Raw genomic sequence first — 11,497 nt, forward strand, 5'->3', positions numbered from 1 at the left:
AAACAAAAGAGATACAAACCGAGATTCTATTGTAAAACGTGTTTTAGTTGCTCAGTGCATTTTACATCAAGATAAAAAAAATGTAATAAAAAAACAGGGACCACAGTGCATCAAATGTTTAAACAGGGGCTGAAACAAATTGACATTATCACCATTATTCATAAATTTTCTATACCACTTTATCCTGTTTAGGGTCGGATGGATGGATGGATGGATGGATGGATGGATGGATGGATGTTCATTATCTGTTCATAAACAGATCCATTAAAAGTCGTTCAACAAATAATCTGCATCAAAGCCACAACAGGCCGTGCATCTGTTGAACAAATTCCTCAGTTTTCGATTTCTCCCCGCTCGTTTTGAACCTCTGACCGCTGTCATGCTCGTGACGCTGCATGATGTCTTTGGCAATTCGCATGCTGGCAGCCTGTCCACCAGCGAGGTTTAATGCATGAGGTCCAACCTGGGCAGTAAAGTGGAGGAAAACACATAATACATGTACATTTTCATTTTCAAAAAGTCACATTGAATACAAGGCCTACCTGAAGAGCAGTGTACTGTCCCATCAGGTACAGCGGGCATCCTTCTGTCCACTGTAAGCTTTCTGATATGCACGGCCATCCATCTATTACCTTAATAGGATCACATTTCATCCCGTCGTTATGGTGGGTGCAGCAGGTAGCATAGTTGCAGCATATGGTTTTAAGCGTATAGTTTATTTTCATGCCTCACCCACCTGAATGGGAAACTCTTCCATCACCTCAGAAAGCAACGGATCCTGATTGACATCGAGTTTGCAGCCAGTGGCGAGCCAGATCATGTCTCCACTCCAGCGGCCCCCAGTGCTGAGACAAAGGCTCCACACCTGGCTCCTGTAGCACCAGCTGGCTTCGCTCACCTGGACAGGTGTACAACATTCAGGCTACCTTCACGCATCACATTACATGCAGGCTCATCGCAGACGACACATATACTGCACAAAGCAGAGTCAGGGTTGAGATGAGTATGAACCAGGAGCTTCTCAGAGGGGCACTTGTGGCAAAAAGGAGGTCTAACTGTATGTTAGAGTTCCTAGATCACCACCCGTTGTCATTGTTAACCAAGAATATGAAGACTGAGAAAGGCGTTTATTCATATTGAACTATTGATTCATGTTCCTTGTTCTTGACTTTTGTGTGGGTGCATGAGTTTTCTCTGTGTACACCAGTCTTGTTCCATCGTTCAAAAGCATGCTTTGATACTTAAATCAGGACTCTTAAATTAATATGTCTGTCTCTTTGTGTTTGCCCTGTAATGGACTGGTGAAGGTGTTCATAGCCCATAGTCAGCTGGGACTGGTTTCTGCATCCCATGACGACAGGTTAGAAAAAAGCATCCCGTGCACCTCTTACCTCACAGTACGTCTTCACCTCCACCTGTCCACTCTCTATGAATGGCTGCAGGTGCATGTACGCCTCAGGGGTGACGGCACCTCCTTTCCTTGCCTGGCGAATCATGGCCAGTCGTTTATGGAGGCTCCGCTCATTATAGAACTGCCGCAGGTAAGCTTGGCCGTCCATCTTGATGCCGTGCTCCACGTGGGAGTAGCGACCCACCAAGCTCTCCACGTCTCCCACGTCAAACTGCTTCAGCTGTAAGAGAGAAAATCATGACTGGCATGTGTGGTGGAGACACGTAGGTATGATTGCAGTCTTCACACTGTCGACTGTCACTGGACCTGGAGGTGCTTCCTCATGACCCATGTCACATGGCTGGCACCTTGCTGCAGGGCAATTGAGACGACATGAGCACTGGTCAGACCTCCACCAACTACCATTACTCTCTGCCCTGCCTCACACACTACACACAGCCCTGGACACACATAAGCAGACTGTAAAGGGAGGAGCAGGTGTGAGCATATGCATGTGAATATTTCAGACATTAGGTGTTATGATCGCTCCACGCTTCTGCATGTTTCCGTTTGTCTGCCGCGCATGATCGGGCGAAATGAAACTTACCTGCTGTGGAAGATGTTTCTCTTTGTCTCTCACAGTCGGTTTCTCTCCATCTTTGCGTAGAGTTTGGTCGATGGTGCATGAGATGAACTGTGTGTCGCAAACGCCCCTCCGGAAAGTTCTCTGCAATATTTTTCACCCACACGGGGATGTTGGCCATCTGGGCACGAGTTGGACCTGTTGCGACGACCACCTGGTGGGCTTTTAGGATGTCGCCTTCTTGAAGTCGGACTTGAAAGTATCTTACTCTCTTTCTTGCCCCATCTTCCATCCCTCCATTCACTCTATTGTCTCCATTTGAATTGTGTTTGTTTGACCAGCCTTTCTCTTCCTCCTCCGTCTCATCAGTATCTTCCATCACAGGGGCGATGAGCTCCACTGTTCCCTTCACAAGCACTTTATCCAACTTGTATCTCTCCACCTGCGTGTTCGGATTAATCGAGTCAAAGCCAGAAGCCACTCTTGTGATTTCTAGCGTTACTCCAAGAAAGTTGAGAATCATTTGACTTCACAGTCCCATTTTAATATTTGGCTCAAAGGTGTTCATTATGCAAATAAGAGTAACTAATATTGTCATGCATGAATCATTAGTATTATTAATGACATTTTTGATATCAGATAGCAGTCATGTGTTAGTTAAAAACAGACAAAAAAAACAAAACAAACCCAACACACAGTATAACACATTATTTAGTTGCAGATTGTGATTTTCTTTTCTGTTCTTTTAGTAATTCCACAAGAACATGAATGCGACGTCAAAGAGGGTAGTGGGAGTGACAAATCCAAAATGCTTTCAAACAAACAAGCAAACACAGACTTGTTAAATTATTTATTGGTTTTCAGTGACGTCAGTGTCACACACACACATACACACACGCACACCTGGTCTCTGAAGAAGTCCACGCTGAGTTCGGTTCCTGGCAGACTGAAGGAGGGATTCTTCTTCATCGTGGAGGAGATGTTCAGACGTCTCTTCTCCTTCTTGCCCAGCCGCATGTCATTGAAGAAAGCGTTTTCATCCAGAATGTAAACCTGGTCTGGAAGACTGTGAAGCTCTGCTGAGCGCTGGTGCTTTAGGACAAACTCCTGAAGTGCTTTCTGTCGAGTGAAATATTCACATTTATTTACATTCATAGTAAAAAAATAAAAATAAAAAAATAAATAAAACCCTAATCCATCTGCTTCAAGGGTGGTTGCTCATGCCTGTACCTTGTTGAAAGGATCTGTGTGCACCAGTGTGTGTGAGCGAAGGTGAGGGATGTTCAAAGCGGTGAACTGACTCCCCCACAGAGCGGCCCACTCCCCGTAGGTATCCACCACACAGAGACTCAGCGGGGGGAGAACAGCCCGCTCTGATGTGGTTGACTCTGCCCGTTGCCCCTCCGGCCTGTAACCTGCGGAGACTTACCACAAAGCACATGCAAAGACAATTGTCAGTGAATATAAGATGCTACCTTCATGGACAAATGCAGGATTGATAAAAGAGCAAGTATCCAATTAGCATTTCATTATGTTTTCAAACCTATATGTCAAATTTGAAGATACAGTGTATCTGCTATAGGGGTTAGTCCTGAAGCCTCAAAGTCTCGCAGCTGGTTCAGATCTACACTGAAGCTTTCTAAGTCTCATGTTCTACCTCTGCCTGCGTGCAATTTCTCTAGGAGCTAAACATTCAAATTGTTTCCTCTAAAATTGAATGAATGACTTAGAAAGCCAAGTTCTTTTTTTACCAGTTGCTCTCCAATCTTCACATACGGTCACAAAATTTGGGTCATAATGAGTGGAAGATTGAGAACACAGGTACAAAATGTGTTTTCTCAACCATAGAATAGAGACACAGTGAAGTCGCTACACCTCCACATTGAGAGGAGTCAGGAATCTGACTGATCCCACTGGCAGGATGCCACTTTGGAGAGAGTATATGTCTCCTGGTTAATCTGATGGGTTTAAAGGAAATGACAGGAGGCAGAGATATCTGGGCCTCTTTGCTCTCCTTACTGCAATTCTGACACGAAAGAAAGAAGGTATTGGACTTTCAAAACAAAAAAAATGGATTAAAATCAAAATCATAAATAACAAGCAACTGAGTAAAGTATGTTTCAGGTGTGTGTGTAAAGCTGTTAGGCTCACTTGCTGTGATGATAACAGATTCACTGATGACAATAAAATGCCAATATGTAGTGTTTTGATTTTAATGTTTGATTTCAATGAAGTAAAAGTGTACCTGTAGTCGCTCTCTTCTTCTTGCCTGTGCAGCGCTTCTTGTTGGATGTTTCAGGTTTGGGGTCAGACTGCGGAGAGTCTGAGCCTGAGGGGGAGGTGGGTGGGTCAAGTCCAGGGTCAGAGTCATGGCCGGAGAGCAAACTTGCAAGGGTCAAGGCATGAGGGCCACCTCCGACTATGATCACATCGAGAATCACCATCTGAAACACAACAAAAGGTGAGATTTAACACAGCGAAAATAACAGGCCACTGATTTACAACTTCCCATGTTTTTATAAACAAGTTTGGGAGATATTTCATACAGTTTATAAAAAAAGGAAACATGTCCCTCGCTCTATGGTGGTTTATTGATGCTCACAACATGAATGCAAACGCTCATTAATACGACTGCATTTCTATTTATACATAAAATGTCATTTTATTATGTGCTCTATGTAATTTTTACAGTTTAATATTTCACCTAATGTATAATCTCTTCCAGACTGTGAGTCACAACCACGAAAAAATATGTCACGAAGAGGAGAAAAGCTAACTTAAGTCACATTTGTTATTTCATATGGCACAGAAGCCACAGCACACCGTCGATAAACGGAGTGTTTGATCGTTACCTGGCTGCAGAGTCTGTTTGTGCCCGTTTGGGAGCTGGTGGAAGCGTGGTCCGTGCCTCGACTCTCCTGACCTGGGATTTTTGCGACAGTGGCCTCTCATGTAACTCAATACATCTCTCTACAGATTTAGCTGGACTTTACAGGCTGCGAGAGGAAAGCTTGAAATAGCTTTAGTGTGCACGTGTCTGTTTATTCATGTGAGGGCTCGTGTAGGTTTAGTAACACAGCTCATCACAGTTTTTAAATATCAAGGGTGGGGAATAAAGTACATTACATTTACAGTCAGTAGAGTGAAAACCCTGAAAGAAATTGGCTTGAATGTACTTTTTTTTAAAGAGACATGTGGATAGGATTGCTTCAAAAACAAATCCTGAAAGCTTAGTTTAAAGCAGTCAAGAGAGGTCATTTGAGTAAATTAATCTATAAACTATATGTACTTTATATATTAGAAAGGTTTGGTACTACTAAATATTAACCAGGAACAGAGTATCAAACCAACAAGATTCATCCGTAGCAAAAGACAAACAGTAAAGGCCTAAAGGGTCAAAAGTCCTGAAAGTTGCACAAAAACAACAACAAAGACAATAAGAGACTATCGTATCTCATCTGTATGGAGGGGGGGGGATTTTTTTTTTTTTAATGTTTGAGTCATATTGCTTTCATCACATGATTGCCTCACATGCAATCATTACATTTTTACTTCTTTAATTCAACATGTTTGTCAGTGGGATTCCCATGGTGTAAACAACAACAACAACATGTTCAAGTCTATTGTGTGGACTAAGTTTGTATTCCACACTGTTTATTTTAATTTTGACCTTTCAGCATATCTTTGTTATTCATCTGAGGACCACCTATTTTGCACCAGGTAAAACAAGGGCACAACATGAGTATTGCAAAACTATTAATATTTTGTAACTCCAACTTTGTGAAACTGTGTACTTTACACCCAAGATCTTGTTGTGCAAGCTATGTTTGGTGTTTTTTATAAGAAAATCTCCGCACATGAAGTAAATAGGAAGTGTAAAAGGGAAAGTACAGTAACTAATATTCTATTATGACACTAAAAGTAGAGATCAATTTATCACTAATATCTCTCATGCATGGATGGATGGATGGATGGATGGATGGATGGATGGATGGTTGGACATTAGCCATGAGCTTAAACTGTACTGATATGTAGACATTGATGCCTTTAAACACGTAACAGTTATGGGCTACAGAGGTAAACTGCAATACCTGTAATATATTTTGTTGCACCCGCTTCTTTTTCTCAGCCGTCACTTCCTCCGTGTGTCCTGCGGTTTTCATGCATGAGGCTTTCATGAACGTGTTTAAAATCACATCAGCAGTAGAATTTCTCAAGGATTTAAGAAAATAACTCAGAACGAATGCAACTTAACTGTGTTTTAAACTCCCTTTCAAACCTAAATACTAAAAGACCAAAGTCACTCATAAAAGACACACAAGCTGTATAAAGTTTAAATACAAAGTTTAACAAAAAGAGCTTTAAAGCTTTTGTAAAACTGTTGTCACTTCTGTTCTGGTTGGATTAGAAATCATGGAACAGCACATTAAACAACAATGTTTTACTCCTCAGCAGAGATGCTTTATTGTCATAAAGGAAGTAATATTATTTCAGTAGTTCCCATGTACTCTGTGTTATACTGTAAATCGGCTTATTGTCATTTCCCCCTCTCTTTTCAGTTCATTCATCTCATCTTTGACTGTGACACTGCCGTTATATCATGTGTTGGAGGAACATCGAGCACAATAGAAACACGTGTTTAATATGAAATGTTTAGTATTACTGTTGTACAGGGAGCTGTGGGCCAACTTTAACCGCTCTTACAAGTCAGTCCAATGTTTTTTGTTGGTTTTATTTGTCATCTTTATCATTCATTTGTTTCACAAGTTCTGTTTTCTAAGAATTACACTCCCTGTCCCATTTTCATCAGATTTACTTATCTTAACTTGGTTCCTCTTTCTGATGCAGTTCCCCGTCACTCGCCCTGGAACTGATTCCTTGTTTTTACTTCCTTCTTTTTTATGCTCCTGCAAAGCAGAAGCACGAACACACCGAAGGCTATAAAAGTCCATTCGTGACCACCGGCATCAAATTCAGCCTTTGACCGATCACCACAGCAGAGCCCACCGGCACCATGGACCTGAGTGTGAGTGACCAAAACACTGTGGAATAAGCATTTTTAAAAGAACCCGGCTCACGCTGTATGTGTGGGAAAGTTACAGTTTGTTTGTTCTTGACTTTCAGGACTGTCTGGTCAGTGGATGCGTTCTGATTGACCATCACATTCATGAAGGAAAGCATCAGTATGAAGTGGAAAATGTGGTAAAGAGACAAAAAGGGACCTGGAAAAAGATGTTTGTCAGGTACACCCACTGTCGTGAAATGTCGGTTTAATCAATTGCAAGATTAAAGAAATAGTCGACAGATTTATTGTTTCAGGAAGTTTTGTGGGAGAAAAAAATATGTTCAGTCATTTAGAGTTCTCTAAAACAGCATGCATAGTGTAATAAGCCCAATTATGTAATAACCGCTAGTAATGTAATACCTTTGGTCTTTTTCCAATGTAATAGAGCTAATCAAAAAAAAAAATTTAAACTGTAACTGAGAGTTTTGTGTCATAGCTATCCTCAGTGAATGAGTATGGTGACTAAGCTATCCACTGTACTCATTTATAAAAAGAGAGAGCACAAAACCTGAACCTTATGTATTATTGTATTGTTGGCTGCATTATCTCATTTTAAAAAGATGTTTTAAACAGTACACAAATGTAAGAATGTATGAGATTATTAGCAAAATGTTATTACATTAATAAAAGATTGTCAAAAAAACAAAGAAGTTGACATCAGATGGCAATCTAATCTGCTCCCTGCCGACCGTCTTTAAAATACATTGTCAGTTTATTAATAATCAATCCAGTTAAAACTGCTCATATTTCTTCCGACATGTTTTCTTTTTATTTGTGCACATTTGAATGAATGTTGACTTTCTAAGAATGTACTTGTTCTTCTTTGCATTAAAACAAAGAGTGCAGAGAATGGACAGTGGATATTCATAACAATTTGATGTTGGAAAAACGTAGTAATTTTATTCTGTTGAAAATATTCTATTGAGTTTAAACAGACAAAAAGTGCAAACATAATATCGGGGCTTGATATTTTTATTTGAGAATTTGCGCTTCATGTTTTGAGAACATGCTCTGGGGGTCCCAATTACATCTCAGGGACATGAAAAATTGACTCTTTAACTAACCTGAGGCCCCTGATCATGCTGTATTTCCTAAATATCATATAAGCTTCAAATGGATTCCAAAGACATTTTTTTTTGCTAAATATGAATGCTGCTTTTTAATTATTATTTTCAGAAGAGGAGACAAGCTGATGCAGATTAACGGCAGGGACTTGGAGGATCTCACGCCTGAGGAGCTGGCTCACATCTTAGCTGAAGGAAACCCAATGCTGGTCAGTTTATGAACAGCCACAGTCCTACATAATAAATGTTGTGCATTTATGTCTTTCTACTAATATATAGTAATATAGTGAGTAGAAAGACACAAATGTATTATTTGTAGAAAAATATATAGTTTGTTTTTTTATATATGTGGTAACATTGCTTTTTAAAGACACAGATGTATGGATGAGTGATTAGTAGAATTAATTATTCCTGATTTTAATTTGATGTTGAAAAAGATGTTTTGCAAACTGAAATTACCAAATGAAAAACCATTTTCCTTGATTTAAATTTTTTTTTAAAGTGTTCAAAACAGATGAATAAAAAAAAAAAAAAGATATGTTTTTGTAAGTTGTAAAACTTTCTCTCTCCTTTTTTCCCCCCCATCTCTGTGTTTTTATCTTGAAGACAGTCCATAAACCAGGAAAGAAAGAGGAGCAGCCCCACCAGGGTGAGGACGTCTTACGCCCCGTCGCCAAGGAGACCACCGTCCTGAGTTTTAGCTGGGAGATGAGCCGAGAGGAGGACAACGAAGCGGGCCCGGAGACGGAAGACAGGGAGGGGGAGGACATGAAGGAGGATTGCGATGATGTAAAAGACCTCCTCGTCATCGAGATGACAAAAACCAGCATCTCTCTGGTCAGCGGCAGGAGCTGCAATCCAGAGAGCCCCTGTCACGGCTGTAATGGGACCGGCTGCATTTACAATGACGTCGTGGTGGTTTCTGAAACCAGCAAGGTGACGCTGGGTGAGTGAGGAACTGTCATTCTGCTTTTGACGAGAACAAATGCTGAAAAAAAAAACTAAACAATAGATATGTAGTTAGTCTGTTACATTTGAAGTGTTTTAGGTTCATTTTATTGTCTGTTCTACATTCCCATCTGCAACATAACACACTTGGGCTGTTTTTTTCTTTGTTTTCCTATCTCATTTGCGTTATTTCATAAAGCTCTTGAATACTTTAGGATACGTTCTGTGGGATTGTTATTCTGTAATTGTCAGGTGTGGATCGGATCACGCAGTAATAAGGTTTTACTCCTATAGCACATTTTGCTGGTTGAGTAGTGAGTGTCTGGTACATGATCCCTTACATTCATCCATTCATTCACACATGGAAAACAACCTGAGCCACAGCATGGATGGATGAAAAAAATTTTAATTCACCTTAACAGTATTCAGGTACTGACAAGGAATCAACTCAAAATCGCCCATTGTTCTGCACTTCCTTGTTATTTTCTTTCCTGAGTGAAAGTGGATGTGCTTCACTTTTTGTCCTTTGATCGTCTGTTTCCTCTCGTTTGTGTGTGTCGCTTTCAGTTCCTCGAGGAGATACCTGGTTCAAACAGAATAAGCTATTAAACGGTTTACTGGAGCACGTTGCCTCTCGACGGTACCTCCGAGGCGTCTGCTCACAGAAAGCAGTCTACGCCTCGCCAAATCCAGGTTGGTGACTCGGATCGGTCCACGTCAACGTGACACAAATCTGACCCCTTCAATCAATCCGTCACCATTAACAGATGTGAATATCTACTTTCTGTCACCTGAGTAATAGTCTTTTTTTTTTTTCTCCCCCTGTTATTCCCTCCAACTTTATGTTCAGAGAAGATCACCATCTATTCCTACCGGTCTGATAAGGTGAGTGACACTTTTGTTGGCGTGCCGGTGGTGCTGAACCTCACCGGGTCCAGCTGCTTCCTCATGTGCCGCAAGGTGGACTCCAGGGTGTGCATACAAGTGGAGGTAAGGACAATTCAGATTCATGGACAGCTGTTAAAATGTCGGACCAAACATCTTTCTGCATTTCAAAAATGACATTCGTTTAAAAAACAACAACAACAAAAACCCTTTTTCTACGGTATTAACATGATTGCTTGATAGAAGCAGGTGTATCCTGTGTTTTACGCTTTATACAGGTAATCTGTAGTATAGCCTTTATGTTTTTGTTTTCCTGGTTGTCAATCACTTTTCTCCCTTGCCAGCTGTACATATTTGTTTCTGTAAAGCTCTCTGAAGTCTCTTTTTTTAATGTGCTATGCATATCTGCCTGGCCTTTTACCTTTTAAGACAAAACCATGGTAGAAAGAAATATGTAAGGGTCAAAACTATTAACTACCTTATGAAAACCTTGTTTAGAGTTGATGTGTTCTACTTGAAGTAATTAAAACGAGAAGAGCTTTGACAGTTGCAGACTTCAGTTCTATTTCTCATTTAAAGCATTCGATGAGGCGAGGTTAATTGCAAATCAATACCAACGACTCTTATCAAATATCATGTTTCAAAATAAATCACATTAGGATTTCTGGCAACACAATTACTTCTTCTTGTGAAGCGAATCGTGAGTCACATTTTTGTCCCTGTAGATATGCGACAAGCAGAAACTGAAACGGATTTCGGAGAGCGACGAGAGCGCCCTCGCCTATGTCTTCTACATGAAGGGCGACCAGTCGGGTCAGAGAACCTTTCAGTCTGCTCTGCACAGAGGCTGGTTCATCCACATCATCAACACAGACCAGGTGGAGATGGCGTCGATGGACCCACCGGCCGAGGAGCAAACTTTCCTCTTCATCTTCAGAAGTCAAAACCTCGAGTCAAGCTTAAGTTCCCAGTCAAGTCCGGTTTAAAGTTGTTTTGTTTTAATCTTTGGACAAAGAGAAAGAAAACTAATATTTTTTTACTTTTTGGGTTGACTTTGTCATATTAAAACATCATAAGATATTGAATGTGTTGAGAGTTCAATCTAATAAACGTATGATGTACATGTTAAATATAAGTCAAATGACAAGTTCTATAAATGTAGATGTATTACTTCAACCGAACGTTTTGGATCATTCATCCCATACGTAGCATGAAATTAGTTTTTACTTGCTTTCCCCTCACAGACTAAAAATGCATTTTCAAGTTTTCAGTCACATCATCTGTAGATACAGAAAAAAATGTTTTGTGCATAAATGCAAAATGTTACAATGTAAAAATAAAAATGTTTGGCTTTGGTAAACTGAGTGCTCCTCCTTGTATAAATTAAATAAATTAAAATATCTAAATGCCATAAACATAAACTAATCCAAGTTAATCACAATATAATCACTTTATATATATATAAAGCAAACGATGGATGACATTTGAAAATTTTTAAGTATCAAAAAATCTTCTTTTTTTTAAAGCCTCTTGGTAATCCACTTTTCATTTTATTGTGACAA

General features: G+C 40.1%; 1 protein-coding gene across 1 annotated transcript; it reads right to left on the reverse strand.

The window, feature by feature from the left end:
* Positions 1 to 25: 25 nt before the first annotated feature.
* On the reverse strand, positions 26 to 4,899 carry LOC308131052 (uncharacterized protein). The gene is made up of 10 exons (XM_080497617.1): positions 4,826 to 4,899; positions 4,219 to 4,417; positions 3,204 to 3,397; positions 2,877 to 3,092; positions 1,998 to 2,415; positions 1,718 to 1,851; positions 1,392 to 1,631; positions 737 to 898; positions 543 to 632; positions 26 to 463 (listed from the first exon to the last, which is right to left on the reverse strand). Exons 2-10 carry the CDS (start codon positions 4,415 to 4,417, stop codon positions 293 to 295), a joined length of 1,824 nt encoding a protein of 607 aa, XP_080353743.1. The 5' UTR covers positions 4,826 to 4,899; the 3' UTR covers positions 26 to 292.
* Positions 4,900 to 11,497: the final 6,598 nt, after the last annotated feature.

Source organism: Blennius ocellaris, assembly GCF_963422515.1.
Source record: "Blennius ocellaris genome assembly, chromosome: 1".
NCBI classification, from domain to species: Eukaryota; Metazoa; Chordata; class Actinopteri; order Blenniiformes; family Blenniidae; genus Blennius; species Blennius ocellaris.

Bases quoted from the DNA above. Each gene is read 5' to 3' on its own strand.
- LOC308131052 (XM_080497617.1), bottom strand. From the start codon at position 4,417: ATGGTGATTCTCGATGTGATCATAGTCGGAGGTGGCCCTCATGCCTTG. The intron at 3,398-4,218 runs GTACACTTTTAC...CTTTGTGGTAAG, and splicing joins GAAGAAGAGAGCGACTACAG to TCTCCGCAGGTTACAGGCCG. The intron at 3,093-3,203 runs GTACAGGCATGA...TTCACTCGACAG, and splicing joins ACACAGATCCTTTCAACAAG to AAAGCACTTCAGGAGTTTGT.